This window comes from Palaemon carinicauda, chromosome 43 (genome assembly GCF_036898095.1).
Source record: "Palaemon carinicauda isolate YSFRI2023 chromosome 43, ASM3689809v2, whole genome shotgun sequence".
NCBI classification, from domain to species: domain Eukaryota; kingdom Metazoa; phylum Arthropoda; class Malacostraca; order Decapoda; family Palaemonidae; genus Palaemon; species Palaemon carinicauda.
In genome coordinates this window covers 4,189,363-4,207,796 of record NC_090767.1, presented here as the reverse complement: position 1 = coordinate 4,207,796, position 18,434 = coordinate 4,189,363, and the positions used below count along the sequence as shown (strand labels likewise).

At 43.8% G+C, this 18,434-nt stretch overlaps 2 protein-coding genes across 2 annotated transcripts; both read left to right on the top strand.

Annotated features, from left to right (window-relative positions):
- Window positions 1-5,532: 5,532 nt before the first annotated feature.
- LOC137633698 (mRNA decay activator protein ZFP36L3-like) lies at window positions 5,533-8,804 on the top strand. The gene is made up of 3 exons (XM_068365946.1): window positions 5,533-5,668; window positions 7,110-7,276; window positions 8,457-8,804. The coding sequence occupies exons 1-3, from the start codon at window positions 5,533-5,535 to the stop codon at window positions 8,802-8,804; spliced, it is 651 nt and encodes a 216-aa protein (XP_068222047.1).
- A 7,707-nt stretch (window positions 8,805-16,511) lies between these two features.
- Window positions 16,512-16,907, top strand: LOC137633697 (antifreeze protein Maxi-like). The gene has a single exon (XM_068365945.1). It carries the CDS (start codon window positions 16,512-16,514, stop codon window positions 16,905-16,907), a length of 396 nt encoding a protein of 131 aa, XP_068222046.1.
- The last annotated feature ends 1,527 nt before the right edge of the window (window positions 16,908-18,434 follow it).

Below are 18,434 nucleotides of genomic sequence, written 5' to 3'. Positions count from 1 at the left end.
GCTATGTCTATGTCTATTTATATGGCTATGCCTTAGTGTTTGGCTATGGCTTTGGCTATGGCTTAGCCATAGCCAAAGCCATAGCCAATGCCATATGGCTACGGTATGGCTATGACTATGTCTATGACTATGGCTTTAAAGACTGCTACGGCTATGGTTACGTCTCTGGTTATGGCCATGGCTATGGCCATGGCTATGACTATGGCTTTGGCTATGTCTATGTCTATTTTTATGTCTATGTCTATAGCTATGGCCATGGCTATGGCCATGGCTATGACTATGGCTTTGGCTATGTCTATGTCTGTGTCTATGTCTATGACTATGGCTATATCTATGACTATGGCTATGGGTATGTCTATGGCTATGACAATGGCTATGTCTATGTCTATGTCTATGGCTATGGCTATATCTATGACTATGGCTATGGGTATGTCTATGGCTATGACAATGGCTATGGTTATGGCTCTGGCTTTGGGTATGGCTATGGCTATGGCAATATTTATGGCTATGGCTATGGCTATGGCTATGGCTAGGGCTATGTCTATGGCTAAGGCTATGGTTATGTCTATGTCAATGTCAATGTCAATGTCTATGGGCATGGCTATGGCTATGGCTATGTCTATGGCTATGGCTATGTCTATGTCTATGGATATGTCTATGGCTATGGCTACGTGTATATCTATGGCTATGGCTATGACTATGTCTATGTCTATGGCTATGGCTATGAGTATGGCTATGGCTATGTCTTTGTCTGTCTATGTCTATTAATATGGCTATGTCTATGTCTATGGCTATGGCTATGGCTTTATCTATGGCTATAGCTATGATATGGCTATGGCAATGTCTATGGCTATGGCTATGGCTATTGCTATGGCATTAGCTATGGCTCTGTCTATGTCAATGTCTATGGCTATGGCTATGGCTATTGCTATGTATATGGCTATGGCACTGGCTATGTCTATGTCTATGTCTATGGCTATGGCTATTTCTATGTCTGTCTATGTCTATGGCTATGGCTATGGCTATCGATATGTTTATGGGTATGGCTATGTCTTTGTCTACCATGAGTATGGCTATGGCTATGGCTGTGTTCATATCTATGTCTATGGTTATGTCTATGTCTATGTGTATGGCTACGGTTAGGCTACTGCTACGGATATGGCTACGGCTACAGCTACAGCTACGGCTACGTCCTCGCTACAGATACGGCTATGGGTTTGTATATGTCTATGGCAATGGCTATGGCTATGGTTATAGCTATGTTTATGGCTATGTCCATATCTATGTCTATGTCTATGTCTATGGCTATGTCTATGTCTATGTCTATGTCTACGGTTAGGCTACTGCTACGGCTATGGCTACGGCTACTGCTACGGCTACAGCTACGTCCTCGGCTTTGGCTACGGCTACGGCTACAGCTATGGCTTTGTCTATGTCTATGGCTATGGCTATGGCTATTGCTATGACTATGGCTATTGCTATGTTTATGGCTATGGTTATGTCTATGTGTATGGTTTTGGATATGACTATGGCTATGGCTATGGCTGTTTCTAAGTCTATGTCTATGTCTATGGCTATGGCTATGTCTATGGCTCTATCTATGGCTATGTCTATGGCTATGGCTATGTCTATGGCTCTATCTATGTCTATGGCTATGTTTATGGCTATGGCTGGTTATGTCTGTCTTTGGCTATGGCTGTCTATGGCTACGGTATGGCTATGACTATGTCTATGACTATGGCTTTAAAGACTGCTACGGCTATGGTTACGTCTCTGGTTATGGCCATGGCTATGGCCATGGCTATGACTATGGCTTTGGCTATGTCTATGTCTATTTTTATGTCTATGTCTATAGCTATGGCCATGGCTATGGCCATGGCTATGACTATGGCTTTGGCTATGTCTATGTCTGTGTCTATGTCTATGACTATGGCTATATCTATGACTATGGCTATGGGTATGTCTATGGCTATGACAATGGCTATGTCTATGTCTATGTCTATGGCTATGGCTATATCTATGACTATGGCTATGGGTATGTCTATGGCTATGACAATGGCTATGGTTATGGCTCTGGCTTTGGGTATGGCTATGGCTATGGCAATATTTATGGCTATGGCTATGGCTATGGCTATGGCTAGGGCTATGTCTATGGCTAAGGCTATGGTTATGTCTATGTCAATGTCAATGTCAATGTCTATGGGCATGGCTATGGCTATGGCTATGTCTATGGCTATGGCTATGTGTGTAGCTAAGTCTATGGCTATGGCTACGGCTATGTCTATGTCTATGGGTAGGGCTATATCTATGTCTATGTCTCTGGCTATGGCTAAGTCTATGTGCATGTCTATGTCTATGTCTGTCTATGTCTATGTCTATGGCTATGTCTCTGGCTATAGCTATGGCTATGTTTATGGCTATAGCTATGGCTATGGCTATGTCTACCATGGCTATGGCCATGGCTAGGGCAATGGCTATGGCTATGTCTATGTCCATGTCTATGTCTCTGTCTATGGCTAACGCTATGTCTATGTCTATGTCTACAGTTAGGCTATGGCTACGTCTATGGCCATGACTATGGCTTTGGCTAAAGCTACAGCTACGTCCTTGGCTACGGCTACAGCTAGGGCTACGTCCTTGGCTACGGCTACACCTATAGCTACGGCTAAAGCTACGGCTCTGGCTACGGGTATGGCTTTGGCTATGGCTATGGCCATGTCTATGTCTATTTATATGGCTATGCCTATGTTTTTGGCTATGGTTATGGCTCTGTCTATGTCTAATGCTATGGCTATGGGTATGGCTATGGCCCTGTCTAAGTACATGTCTATATCTTTGGCTAATGCTATGTCTATGTCTATGTCTACAGTTAGGCTATGGCTACGTCTATGGCCATGACTATGGCTACTGCTACAGCTAGGGCTACGTCCTTGGCTACGGCTACAGCTATGGCTATGGCTACAGCTGCGGCTCTGGCTACGTCTATGGCTATGGCTATGGCTATGTCCTTGTCTATTTATATGGCTATGCCTATGTTTTTGGCTATGGCTAAGGCTATGGCTCTGTCTATGTCTAATGCTATGGCTATGGATATGGCTATGGCCCTGTCTATATCTATGGCTATGGCTATGGCTATGGTTCTGTCTATGGCTATGGCTATGTCTAAGGCTATGGCTATGGCTATGTCTATGTCTATGGCTATGACTATGGCTATGGCAATGTTTATGGCTATGGCTACGGCTCTGGCTATGGCATTGGCTATGGCTCTGTCAATGCTAATGTCTATAGCTATGGCTATGGATATGGCTATGTATATGGCTATGGCAATGGCTATGTCTCTGTCTATATCTATGGAAATGGCTATATCTGTGGTTATGGATATGGCTATGTCTATGGCTATGACTATTTCTATGTCTGTCTATGTCTATGGCTATGGCTATGGCTATGGATATATTTATGGGTATGGCTATGTCTATGTCTACCATAGGTATGGCTATGGCTATGGCTATGTCTATGACTATGTCTATGTCTACGGTTAGGCTACTGCTCCTGCTATGGCTATGGCTACAGCTACGGCTAAGGCTACGTCCTCGGCTACAGCTACGGCTACGGTTATGGCTTTGTATATGTCTATGGCTATGGCTATGGTTATAGCTATGGCTATGGCTATGTCCAAATCTATGTGTATGTCTATGTCTATGTCTATGTCTATGTCTACGGTTAGGCTACTGCTACGGCTATGGCTACGGTTTTAACTACAGCTATGGCTTTGTATATGTCTATGGCTATGGCTATGTCTATAGCTATGACTATGGCTATTGCTATGGCTATGGCTAAGATCATGTCTATGTGTATGGCTATGGATATGTCTATGGCTATGGCTATGGCTGTGTCTAAGTCTATGGCTATGTCTATGGCTATGGCTATGTCTATGGCTCTATCTATGGCTATGTGTATGGCTATGGCTATGTCCATGGCTCTATCTATGTCTATGGCTATGGCTATGTCCATGGCTCTATCTATGGCTATGACTTTGTCTATGGCTATGGCTATAGAGACGGCTATGGCTATAGAGATGGCTACGGCTATGGCTATGGATACGTCTCTGGCTATGGCCATGGCTATGGCCATGGCTATGGCTATGGCTATGGCTATGGCTATGTCTATGTCTATTTCTATATCTATGTCTTTAGCTATGGCTATGGCTATGGCTATGTCTGTCTATGTCTATGGCTAATCTATATCTAAGTCGATGTCTATGGCTATGGCAATGGCTATGTCTATGTCTATGGCTATGACTATGGCTATATCTATGACTATGGCTATGGCTATGTCTATGGCTATGGCAATGGCTATGGCTATGGCTCTGGCTTTGGGTATGGCTATGGCTATGGCTATGGCTATGGCAATGTCTATGTCTGTGGCTATGGCTATGGCTATTGCTATGGCTATGGCTATGGCTATGGCTATGTCTATGGATATGGCTATGGTTATGTCTATGTAAATGTCAATGTCAATGTTTAGGGGCATGGCTATGTCTATGGCTATATCTATGGCTATGGCTATGGCTATGTCTGTAGCTATGTCTATGGCTATGGCTACGGCTATGTCTCTGTCTATGGCTATGGCTATATCTATGTCTATGTCTCTGGCTATGGCTATGGCTAAGTCTATGTGCTTGTCTATGTCTATGTCTGTCTATGTCTATGTCTATGGCTAAGGCTATGGCTATGTCTTTGGCTATAGCTATGGCTATGTCTATGGCTATAGCTATGGCTATGGCTATGTCTACCATGGCTATGGCCATGGCTATGGCCATGGCTATGGCAATGGCTATGGCTATATATATGTCCATATCTATGTCTATGTCTATGGCTAATGCTGTCTATGTCTATATCTCTGTCTACAGTTAGGCTATGGCTACGTCATTGGCCAAGACTATGTTTACGGCTAGAGCTAGGGCTACGTCCTTGGCTACGGCTACAGCTATGGCTATGGCTACAGCTACAGCTCTGGCTACGTCTATGCCAATGGCTATGGCTATGGCTATGTCTATGTCTAATTATATGGTTATGCAAATGTTTTTGGCAATGGCTATGGCTCTGTCTATGTCTAATGCTATGGCTATGGCTATGGCCCTGTCTATATCTATGGCTATGGCTATGGCTATGGTTCTGTCTATGGCTATGGCTATGACTAAGGCTATGGCTATGGCTATATCTATGTCTCTGGCTATGGCTATGGCTATGTCTATGGCTACGTCTATGACTATTGCTACGGCTATGGCTAAGGCAATGGCTATGGCCATGGCCAAGCCTATGTCTCTGTTTATGGCTATGGCTATGGCTATGGCTATAGCTATGTGTATGGCTATGCCTATGGCTATGTCTATGGCTATGGCTAAGGCTATGGCTATTGCTGAGTCTTTGGCTATGGCTATGACTATTGCTGAGGCTTTGGCTATGGCTATGGCTCTTGCTGAGGCTTTGGCTATGGCTATGGCTATGGCTATGGCTTTGTCTGTCTCTGGCTATGGCTCTGGCTATGGCTATGTTTATGGCTATGGCTAAGGCTATTGCTGAGGCTTTGGCTATGGCAATGGCTATTGCTGAGGCTTTGGCTATGGATATGGCTATTGCTGAGGCTTTGGCTATGGCTCTGGCTATGGGTATGGCTATGTCTGTCTATGGCTATGTCTATGGCTATGTCTATGTCTATAGCTATGGCTATGGCTATGGCTATGTCCATGGCTATGTCTATAGCTATGGCTATGGCTATGTCCATGGCTATGGCTATGTCCATGGCTATGGCTATGTCCATGGCTATGTCTATAGCTATGTCTATGTGTATGGCTATGGCTATGGCTATGGCTATGGCTATGGACATGGCTATGGGTATGGCCATGGCCAAGCCTATGTCTATGTCTATGTGTATGGCTATGGGTATGGATATGGCTATATCTATGGCTATGGCTATGTCTATGTTTATGGCTATGGCTATGGCTATGGCTATGTGTATGGCTATGTCTATGGCTATGGCTATGGCTATGGTTGAGGCTATGGCTATGTCTATGGCTATGTCTATGTCTATGGCTATGGCTATGGCTATGGCTATGTCTATGGCTATGGCTATGGCTTTGGATCTAGCTCTGGGTCTTGCTATGTCTATGTCTATGTCTAAGTCTATGTCTATGTCTATGGCTATGGCTATGTCTATGTCTATGTCTATGGCTATGGCTGTGTCTATATGGCTATGGCTATGGCTATGACTGTGTCTATATGGCTATGGCTATGGCTATGAATATAGCTATGGTTATGGCTATGGCAATGGTAATGGCAATAGCTATGGCTATGGCTTTGAATATGGCTATGGCTATGGCTAAGGCTATGTCAATGTCTACCATGGCTATGGCTATGTCTATGTCTATGTCTATGGCTATGGCTATGTCTATGTCTATGTCTATGGCTCTGGCTATGTCTATGTCTATGTGTATGGCTATGGCTATGGCTCTGTCTCTGGCTATGGCTATGCCTTAGTGTTTGGCTATGGCTTTGGCTATGTCTCTATCTATGGTTATGTCTATGTCTATGGATATGTCTATGGCTATGGCTACGTCTATATCTATGGCTATGGCTATGACTATGTCTATGTCTATTTCTATGTCTATGTCTATGTCTATGGCTATGGCTATGAGTATGGCTATGGCTATGTCTTTGTCTGTCTATGTCTATTAATATGGCTATGTCTATGTCTATGGCTATGGCTATGGCTATATCTATGGCTATGGCTATGATATGGCTATGGCAATGTCTATGGCTATGGCTATGGCTATTGCTATGGCATTAGCTATGGCTCTGTCTATGTCAATGTCTATGGCTATGGCTATGGCTATTGCTATGTATATGGCTATGGCACTGGCTATGTCCATGTCTATGTCTATGGCTATGGCTATTTCTATGTCTGTCTATGTCTATGGCTATGGCTATGGCTATCGATATGTTTATGGGTATGGCTATGTCTTTGTCTACCATGAGTATGGCTATGGCTATGGCTGTGTTCATATCTATGTCTATGGTTATGTCTATGTCTATGTGTATGGCTACGGTTAGGCTACTGCTACGGATATGGCTACGGCTACAGCTACAGCTACGGCTACGTCCTCGCTACAGATACGGCTATGGGTTTGTATATGTCTATGGCAATGGCTATGGCTATGGTTATAGCTATGTTTATGGCTATGTCCATATCTATGTCTATGTCTATGTCTATGTCTACGGTTAGGCTACTGCTACGGCTATGGCTACGGCTACTGCTACGGCTACAGCTACGTCCTCGGCTTTGGCTACGGCTACGGCTACAGCTATGGCTTTGTCTATGTCTATGGCTATGGCTATGGCTATTGCTATGACTATGGCTATTGCTATGTTTATGGCTATGGTCATGTCTATGTGTATGGCTTTGGATATGACTATGGCTATGGCTATGGCTGTTTCTAAGTCTATGTCTATGTCTATGGCTATGGCTATGTCTATGGCTCTATCTATGGCTATATCTATGGCTATGGCTATGTCTATGGCTCTATCTATGTCTATGGCTATGTTTATGGCTATGGCTGGTTATGTCTGTCTTTGGCTATGGCTGTCTATGGCTACGGTATGGCTATGACTATGTCTATGACTATGGCTTTAAAGACTGCTACGGCTATGGTTACGTCTCTGGTTATGGCCATGGCTATGGCCATGGCTATGACTATGGCTTTGGCTATGTCTATGTCTATTTCTATGTCTATGTCTATAGCTATGGCTATGGCTATGGCTATGTCTGTGTCTATGTCTATGACTATGGCTATATCTATGACTATGGCTATGGGTATGTCTATGGCTATGACAATGGCTATGTCTATGTCTATGTCTATGGCTATGGCTATATCTTTGACTATGGCTATCGGTATGTCTATGGCTATGACAATGGCTATGGTTATGGCTCTGGCTTTGGGTATGGCTATGGCTATGGCAATGTTTATGGCTATGGCTATGGCTATGGCTATGGCTAGGGCTATGTCTATGGCTAAGGCTATGCTTATGTCTATGTCAATGTCAATGTCAATGTCTATGGGCATGGCTATGGCTATGTCTATGGCTATGGCTATGTGTGTAGCTAAGTCTATGGCTATGGCTACGGCTATGTCTATGTCTATGGGTATGGCTATATCTATGTCTATGTCTCTGGCTATGGCTAAGTCTATGTGCATGTCTATGTCTATGTCTGTCTATGTCTATGTCTATGGCTATGTCTCTGGCTATAGCTATGGCTATGTTTATGGCTATAGCTATGGCTATGGCTATGTCTACCATGGCTATGGCCATGGCTAGGGCAATGGCTATGGCTATGTCTATGTCCATGTCTATGTCTCTGTCTATGGCTAACGCTATGTCTATGTCTATGTCTACAGTTAGGCTATGGCTACGTCTATGGCCATGACTATGGCTTTGGCTAAAGCTACAGCTACGTCCTTGGCTACGGCTACAGCTAGGGCTACGTCCTTGGCTACGGCTACACCTATAGCTACGGCTAAAGCTACGGCTCTGGCTACTGGTATGGCTTTGGCTATGGCTATGGCCATGTCTATGTCTATTTATATGGCTATGCCTATGTTTTTGGCTATGGTTATGGCTCTGTCTATGTCTAATGCTATGGCTATGGGTATGGCTATGGCCCTGTCTAAGTACATGTCTATATCTTTGGCTAATGCTATGTCTATGTCTATGTCTACAGTTAGGCTATGGCTACGTCTATGGCCATGACTATGGCTACTGCTACAGCTAGGGCTACGTCCTTGGCTACGGCTACAGCTATGGCTATGGCTACAGCTGCGGCTCTGGCTACGTCTATGGCTATGGCTATGGCTATGTCCTTGTCTATTTATATGGCTATGCCTATGTTTTTGGCTATGGCTAAGGCTATGGCTCTGTCTATGTCTAATGCTATGGCTATGGCCCTGTCTATATCTATGGCTATGGCTATGGCTATGGCTCTGTCTATGGCTATGGCTATGTCTATGGCTATGGCTATGGCTATGTCTATGTCTATGGTTATGGCTATGGCTATGCCTATGGCTACGGCTATGGCTATGGCTATGGCCATGTCTATGGCTGTGGCTATGGCTATGTGTATGTCTATTTATATGTCTATGCCACTGTGTTTGGCTATGGCTATGGCTATGTCTCTATCTATGGCTATGTCTATGTCTATGGATATGGCTATGGCTATGGCTAGGTCTATATCTATGGCTATGTCTATGGCTATGTCAATGGCTATGGATATGTGTATGGCTATGGCAATATCTATAGCTATTGATATATATCTATGTCTATGGCTATGTCTATGTCTCTATGGCTATGTCTATGTATATGGCTATGGCTCTGGATATGTCTATGGCTATTGCTCCGGATATGTCTATGGCTATAGCTATGGCTATGGCTATGTTTATGGGTATGGCTATGGCTATGTCTATGGCTATGACTATGGCTATGTCTATATCTACCATTGCTATGGCTATGGCTTCTGCTATGGCTATGTCTATGGCTAATACTATGTCTATGTCTACGCCTACGGCTATGGCTATTGCTACGGCTACGGCTACGGCCATGGCTATGGCCATGGCGTCATCCATGGCTATGGCCATGCCGTCATCCATGGCTATGGCTATGGCTATGGCTATGGCTATGGCAATATCTATGGCTATGGATATGGCTATGTCTATGCCTATGGCTATGGCTATGTCGATGGCTATGGCTATGTCTATGTCTATGGCTATGGCTATGGTTATGGATATGGCTATGGCTATGTTCATGTTTATGTCTATGGCTATGGCTATGTCTATGTCTATGACTATGGCTATGGCTCTATCTATAACTTTGTCTATGGTTATGGCTATGGCTATGTGTAAGGCTACGGCTATGGCTATGGCTATGTCTATGGCTATGGCTATGGCTGGTTATGTCTGTCTTTGGCTATGGCTATGGCAACTGCATTGGCTATGGCTAGGGCTATTGCTATGTCTTTGTCTATGTCTATGCCTAAGTCTATGGCTATGGCTATGTCTATGTCTTTAGCTATGGCTATGGCAATTGCTCTGGCTATGGCTATGTCTAGGGCTATGGCTATGGGTTTGGCTATTGCTATGTCTATGTGTATGCCTATGGCTATATCTATGTCTATGGCTATGCTTATGGCTATGAAAATGTCTATGGCTATGGCTCTGGCTATGTCTATGTCTATTTCTATGTCTATGTCTATGTCTATGACTATGGCTATGACTATGGCTATGGCTATGTCTTTGTGTGTCTATGTCTATTAATATGGCTATGTCTATGTCTATGGCTATGGCTATGGCTATATCTATGGCTATGGCTATGACTATGGCTATGGCTATGGCTATGGCTATGGCTATGGCATTGGCTATGGCTCTGTCAATGTCAATGTGTATGGCTATGGCTATGGCTATTGCTATGTATATGGCTATGGCAATGGCTATATCTATGTTTTTGTCTATGGCAATGGTTATGTCTGTGGTTATGGCTATGGCTATGTCTATGGCTATGGATATTTCTATGTCTGTCTATATCTATGGCTATGGCTATGGCTATGGATATGTTTATGGGTATGGCTATGTCTATGTCTACCAGGGGTATAGCTATGGCTATGGCTCTGTCCATAAATATGTCTATGGTTATGTTTATGTCTATGTCTATGGCTACGGTTAGGCTACTGCTACGGCTATGGCTACGGCTACAGCTACAACTACGGCTACGTCCTCGGCTATGGCTACTGCTATGGCTTTGTATATGTCTATGGCTATGGCTATAGCTATGGTTATAGCTATGTTTATGGCTATGTCCATATCTATGTCTATGTCTATGGCTCTTTCTATGTCTATGTCTATGTCTACGGTTAGGCTACTGCTACGGCTATGGCTACGGCAACAGCTACGGCTACGGCTATGTCCTCGGCTATGGCTATGGCTACGGCTACAGCTATGGCTTTGTCTATGTCTATGGCTACGGCTACAGCTATGGCTTTGTCTATGTCTATGGCTATGGCTATGGCTATAGCTATGACTATGGCTATTGCTATGGCTATGGCTATGGTTATGTCTATGTCTATGGCTATGGATATGTCTCTGGCTATGGCTATGGCTGTGTCTAAGTCTATGGCTATGTCTCTGGCTATGGCTATGTCTATGGCTCTATCTATGGCTATGTCCCTGGCTATGGCTATGTCTATTGGTCTATCTATGTCTATGGCTATGTTTATGGCTATGGCCGGTTCTGTCTGTCTTTGTCTATGGCTGTCTATGGCTACGGATATGGCTATGACTATGTCTATGGCTATGGCTATAGAGACTGCTACAGCTATGGCTACGCAACTGGCTATGGCCGTGGCTATGGCCATGGCTATGACTATAGCTATGGCTATGGCTATGTCTATGTCTATTTCTATGTCTATGTCTATAGCTATGGCAATGGCTATGGCTATGTCTGTCTATGGGTATGGCTAAGTCTATGTCTCTGTCGATGTCTATGGCGATGGCCATGGCTATGTCTATGTCTATGTCTATGACTATGGCTATATATATGACTATGGCTCTGGGTATGTCTATTGCTATGGCTATGGCTATGGCTATGGCTCTGGCTTTGGGTATGGCTATGGCTATGGCAATGTCTATGTCTATGGCTATGGCTAAGGCTATCACTATGGCTATGGCTATGGCTATGGCTATGTCTATGGCTATGGCTATGGTTATGTCTATGTCAATGTCAATATCAATGTCTATGGGCATGGTTATGGCTATGGCTATGTCTCTGGCTATGGCTATGGCTATGTCTGTAGCTAAGTCTATGGCTATGGCTAAGGCTATGTCTATGTCTATGGCTATGGCTATATCTATGTCTATGTCAATGGCTATGGCTAAGTCTATGCGCATGTCTATGTCTATGTCTCTCTATGTCTATGTCTATGGCTATGGCTATGGCTATGTCTCTGGCTATAGCTATGGCTATGTTTATGGCTATAGCTATGGCTATGGCTATGTCTACCATGGCTATGGGCATGGCTATGGCAATGGCTATGGCTATGTCTATGTCCATGTCTATGTGTATGTCTAGGGCTAATGCTATGTCTATGTCTATGTCTACAGTTAGGCTATGGCTACGTCTATGGCCATGACTATGGCTACGGCTACAGCTAGGGCTACGTCCTTGGCTACGGCAACAGCTATAGCTACGGCTACAGCTACGGCTCTGGCTATGTCTATGGCTATGGCTATGGCTATGGCCATGTCTATGTCTATTTATATGGCTATGCCTATGTTTTTGGCTCTGGTTATGGCTCTGTCTATGTCTAATGCTAGGGCTATATCTATGGCTATGGCCCTGTCTATATCTATGGCTATGGCTATGGTCCTGTCCATGGCTGTGTATGTCTATGGCTATGGGTATGGCTATGCCTATGGCTACGGCTAGGGCTACGGCTATGGCTATGGTTATGGCCATGTCTCTGTCTTATTATATGGTTATGGCTCTGGCTATGTCTATGTCTACTGCTATAGCTATGGCTATGGTTTTGTCTGTGTCTATGGCAACGGTGACTGCGACATCTACGGCTACTCATACGGCTACGTCTAGGGCTATGGCTATGGCTATGTCTATGTTTATGGCTCTGGCTGAGTCTCTGTCTATGGGTATGGCTATGGCTATGTCTATGTCTGGCAATGGCTATGTCTTATTCTATGTCTATGTCTATGTCTATTGCTAAGGCTTTATCTCTGTCTGGCTATGACTATATCTATGTCTATATATATGTCTATGGCTATGGCTCTGTCTATGTTTAAGGCTATGGCTATGTCTATATATATGTCTATGTGTGTATATGGCTCTGGCTATGACTCTGGCTATGGCTATGTTTTATGTCTATGGCTATGGCAATGGCTATGGCTATGGCTATGTCTGTCTATATCTATGGCTATGTCTATGTCTATAGCTATGGCTAGGTCTATGTATATGGCTATGACTATGGCTATATCTATGGCTATGGCTATGGCTATGTCTATGGCTATGGCAATGGCTATGGTTATGTCTATGGCTATGGCTATGGCAATGTCTATGGCTATGGCTATGGCTATGTCTATGTCAATGTCAATGTCTCTGGCTATGGCTATTGCTAGGGCTATATCTATGTCTATGGCTATGTCTATGTCTATGGCTATGGCTATGGCTATGTGTAAGTCTATGGCTATGGCTATATCTATATCCATGTCTATGGCTATGGCTATGGCTAAATCTATGTGTATGTCTATGTCTATGTCTGTCTATGTGTATGTCTATTGCTATGGCTATGGCTATGTTTCTGGCTATGACTATGGCTATATCTATGGCTATGGCTATGTCTATGGCTATAGCTATGGCTCTGGCTATATCTAACATAGCTATGACTATGTCTATGTCTATGTCTATGGCTATAGCTATGGCTATGTCTATGTCTATGTCTATTTCTACAGTTAGGCTACGGCTACAGCTATGGCTAAGACTATGGCTACGGCTACAGCTAGGGCGACATCCTTGGCTACGGCTACAGCTCTGGCTATGGTTATGGCTATGGCTACGGCTCTGGCTGAGTCTTTGGCTATGGCTATGGCTATGTCTACGTCTATGGCTATGTCTATGTCTATGGATATGGCTATGGCTATGGCTATGGCTTTGTCTATATTTATGGCTATGTCTATGGCTATGTCTATGGCTATGTCGATGGTTATGGATATGTCTATGTCTATGGCTATGGCTATATCTATAGCTATGGATATATATATGTCTATGTCTATGGCTATGTCTCTGTCTAAGGCTATGGCTCTGGATATGGTTTTGGCTATGGCTATGTTTATGGGTATGGCTATGGCTATGTCTATGGCTCTGGCTATGTCTATGGCTATGACTATGTATATGGCTAATGCTATGTTTGTCTCTGTCTATATCTATGGCTACGGCTATGGCTATGGCTCTGGCTAAGGCCATGGTGTCATCTATGGCTATGGCTATGGCTATGGCTATGTCTTTGCCTATGCCTATGGCCATGGCTAGGTCTAGGGCTATGGCTATGTCTATGTCTATGGCTATGGCTATGGCTATGGCTATGTTTATGTTTATTACTATGGCTATGGCTATGTCTCTGTCTATGTCTATGGCTATGGCTATGGCTATGGCTCTGTCTATGGCTACGGCTACGGCTATGGCTATGTGTATGTCTATGTCTATGACTCTGGCTATGGCTATGGCTCTGGCTCTGCCTAAGTCTATGTCTATGTATATGGCTATGGCTATGGCTATGGCTATTTCTATGTTTATGTCTATGGCTATGTCTATGTGGCTATGGGTACGGCTATGTCTATGGCTATTGCTATGTCTATGGCTATGGCTATAGCTATGGCTATGGCTATGGCTACTGATACGCCTACATCTACGGCTACGGCTACGTCTATATCTAAGTCTATGGCTATAGCTATGGCTATGGCTATGTGTATGGCTATGGCTATGGCTTCCGCTATGGCTATAGCTATGGCTATGGCTATATATATGTCTATGCCTATTTCTATGGCTATGGCTATGTCTATGTCAATGTCTCTGGCTATGGCTATGGCTATGTCTATGTCTATGGCTATGTCTGTCTATGCCTATTGCTATGTCTATGTCTATGTCTATGTCTATTGCGATATCTATAACTTTGTCTATGGCTATATCTATGTCTATGGCTATGTATACCATGGCTATGGCTATGTCTAAGTCTATTTCTATGGTTACAGCTACGGCTACCGCTAAGGCTACGTCTATGGCTATGGCTACAGCTATGGCTACAGCTATGGCTATGGCTAAGTCGATGGCTATGACTATGGCTATGGCCATGTCTATGTCTATGTATATGTCTATGTCTATGTATATGTCTATGGCTACGTCTATGTCTACGGCTACGGCTACGGCTATATCTATGGCTACGGCTACGGCTTTGTCAATGGCTATGCTATGTCTATGTCTATGGCTATGTCTATGTCTATAGCTATGGCTATGGTTACGGCTATGGCAATGAGTATATCTATGGGTATGGTTATGTCTAAGGCTATCGTTATGTCTAAGGCTATGGCTATGTCCATGTCTATGGCTATGGCTATGGATATGACTATGGCTATGTCTATGTCTATGGCTATAACTATGTCTATGTCTATGTCTATGGCAAAGGCTCTGGCTAAGGCTATGTCGATGTCTACCATGGGTATGGCTATGGCTATGGCTATGACTATGGCTATGTCTATATCTATGGCTAGGGCTATGGCTATGTCTTTGTCTATGGCTATGGCTCTGGATATGGCTCTAGCTATGGCTATGGCTATTGCTATGGCTATGGCTATGTCTCTGTCTATGGCTATGTCCGAGTCTATAGCTATGGCTATATCTATGTCTTTGGCTATGGCTATGGCAATTGTTCTGGCTATGGCTATGTCTAGGGCTATGGCTATTGGTATGGCTATTGCTATGTCTATGTCTATGGCTATGGCTATGGCTATGGCTATGTCTATGTCTACGTCTATGGCTATGGCTACGGCTATGGCTACTTCTATAGTTATGCCTATGGCTATGACCATGTCCATGGCTATTGCTATGGCTAAGTCTATGCCTATTTCTATGTCTATGTCTATATCTATGGCTATGGCTATGACTATGGCTATGGCTATGGCTATGTCTATGCGTCTGGCTATGGCAATGTCTATGGCTATGGCTATGTCTATGGCTTTGGCTATGTCTATGCCTATGGCTATGGCTATGTCTCTGGTTATGGCTATATCTATGGCTCTGTTCATGTTTATGGCTATGGCTATGTCTATGTCTATGTCTAAGTCTATGGCTATGGCTATGTCTATGGCTATGGCTACGGCTATGGCAATGTGTATGTCTTTGTCTATGACTATGGCTATGGCTATGGCTCTGGCTTTGGCTATATCTATGTCTATGGCTATGGGTATCTCTATGTTTATGTCCATGGCTATGTCTATGTGGCTAAGGCTATGGCTATGTCTATGGCTATGGCTATGGCTCTGGCTATGTCTACGGCTATGCCTACATCTATGGCTATGGCTACGTCTATATCTATGTCTATGGCTATAGCTATGGCTATGGCTATGTGTATTTCTATGTGTATGGCTATGGCTAAGGCTAAGGCTATGGCTAAGTCTATGGTTATGGCTGTCTATGGCTATGGCTATGGGTAGGTCTATGTCTATTGCCATGTCGATGGCCATGTCCAAGTCTATGTTTATGTCTATGTCTATGGCTATGGCTATGGCTATGGCTATACCTATGGCTATGGCTATGGCTATGTGTACCATGGCTATGGCTATGGCTATGTCTATGTCTATGTCTATGGCTATGGCTATGTCTATGTCTATTGCTATGTCTATGGTTATGGATATGGCTATGTTATTGGGTATATCTATGGCTATGGCTATGTCTATCTCTATGGCTTTGGCTATGGCATTGGCTAAGGCTAGGGCATTGTCTATGGCTATGGCTAGGGCTATGTCTATGTCTATGGCTATGTATACCATGGCTATGTCTATATCTATGTCTATGTCTATGTCTATGGCTGTGGCTATGTCTATGTCTATGTCCACGGCTATGGCTAAGGCTACGGCTACATCTAAGGCTCTGGCTATGGCTATGTCTATGGCTATGGCTATGGCTATGGCCATGTCTATGGCATTGGCTATGACTATATCTATATCTATGTCTATGTCTATGGCTATGGCTAGGGCTATGTCTATGGCTACGGCTAAAGCTACGGCTACGGCTACGGCTACATCATAGGGCTATGGCTAAGGCTACGGCTATGGGTACATCATATGGCTATGGCTACGGCTACGTCTACATCTATGGCTATGGCTATGGCTCTGTCAATGGCTAGGGCTAAGGGTATGCCTATGGCTATGGCTATGACTATGTCTAAGGCTTTGGCTATGGCTATGTCTCTGGCTATGTCTATGACTATTGCTATGTCTCTGTCTATTTCTATGGCTATGGCTATGGCTATGACTATAGCTTTAGCTCTGGCTATGTGTATGTCTATGGCTATGGCTATGGCTATGGCTATAGCTCTGTCTATATCTATGGCTATGTCTATGTCTATGTCTATGTCTATGTCTATGTGTATGGCTATGGCTATGGTTGTCTATGTCTATGGCTCTGGCTATGGCTATGGCTATGATTATGGCTATGTCTAAGGCTATGGCTATGGCTATGTCTATGTCTATGGCTATGGCTACGGCTACGGGTATGGCCATGGCGTCATCTATGGCTATGGCTATGGCTATGGCTAGGTCTATGGCTATGGCTATGTCTATGCCTATGGCTATGTCTATGTCTATGACTATGGCTATGGGTATGGCTATGGGTATGGCTATGGCTATTTTCATGTTTATGGCTATGGCTATGTCTATGTCTATGTCTATGGTTATGGCTATGGCTCTGTCTATGGCTATGGGTACTTCTATGGCTAAGTGTACGTGTATGTCAATGTCTATGACTATGGCTATGGCTATGGCTCTGTCTCTGGCTTTGTCTATGTCTATGGCTATAGCTATGTCTATATCTATGTTTATTGTCTATGGCTATGTCTAAAGCTATGGCTAAGGCTATGGCTATGGCAATGTCTTTGTCTATGGGTATGGCTATGTCTAAGGCTATCGTTATGTCTATGGAAATGGCTATGACCATATCTCTGGCTATGACTATGGCTATGACTATGGCTATGTCTATGTGTATGGCTATTGCTATGTCTATGTCAATGTCTATGGCTATGGCTCTGGCTAAGGCTATGTCGATGTCTACCATGGGTATGGCTATGGCTATGGCTATAGCTATATCTATGTCTATGGCTAGGGCTATGGCCATGTCTATGTCTATGGGTATGGCTATGGCTATGGCTATGACTATTGCCATGGCTATGGCTATGTCTATGTCTCTGGCTATGTCTAAGTCTATGGCTATGGCTATGTTCATGTCTTTGGCTATGGCTATGGCAATAGCTATGGCTATGGCTATGTCTAGGGCTATGGCTAGGGGTATGGCTATTGCTATGTCTATGTCTATGTCTCTGGCTACGGCTACGGCTATGGCTACGTCTATGGCTATGCCTATGGCTATGACCATGTCTCTGGCTATGGCTATTGCTAAGTCTGAGCCTATTTCTATGTCTATGTCTATATCTATGGCTATGGCTCTGACTATGGCTATTGCTATGTCTTTGTCTGTCTATGTCTATGGCTATGGCTATATCTATAGATATGGATATATATATGTCTATGTCTATGGCTATGTCTATGTCTCTATTGCTAT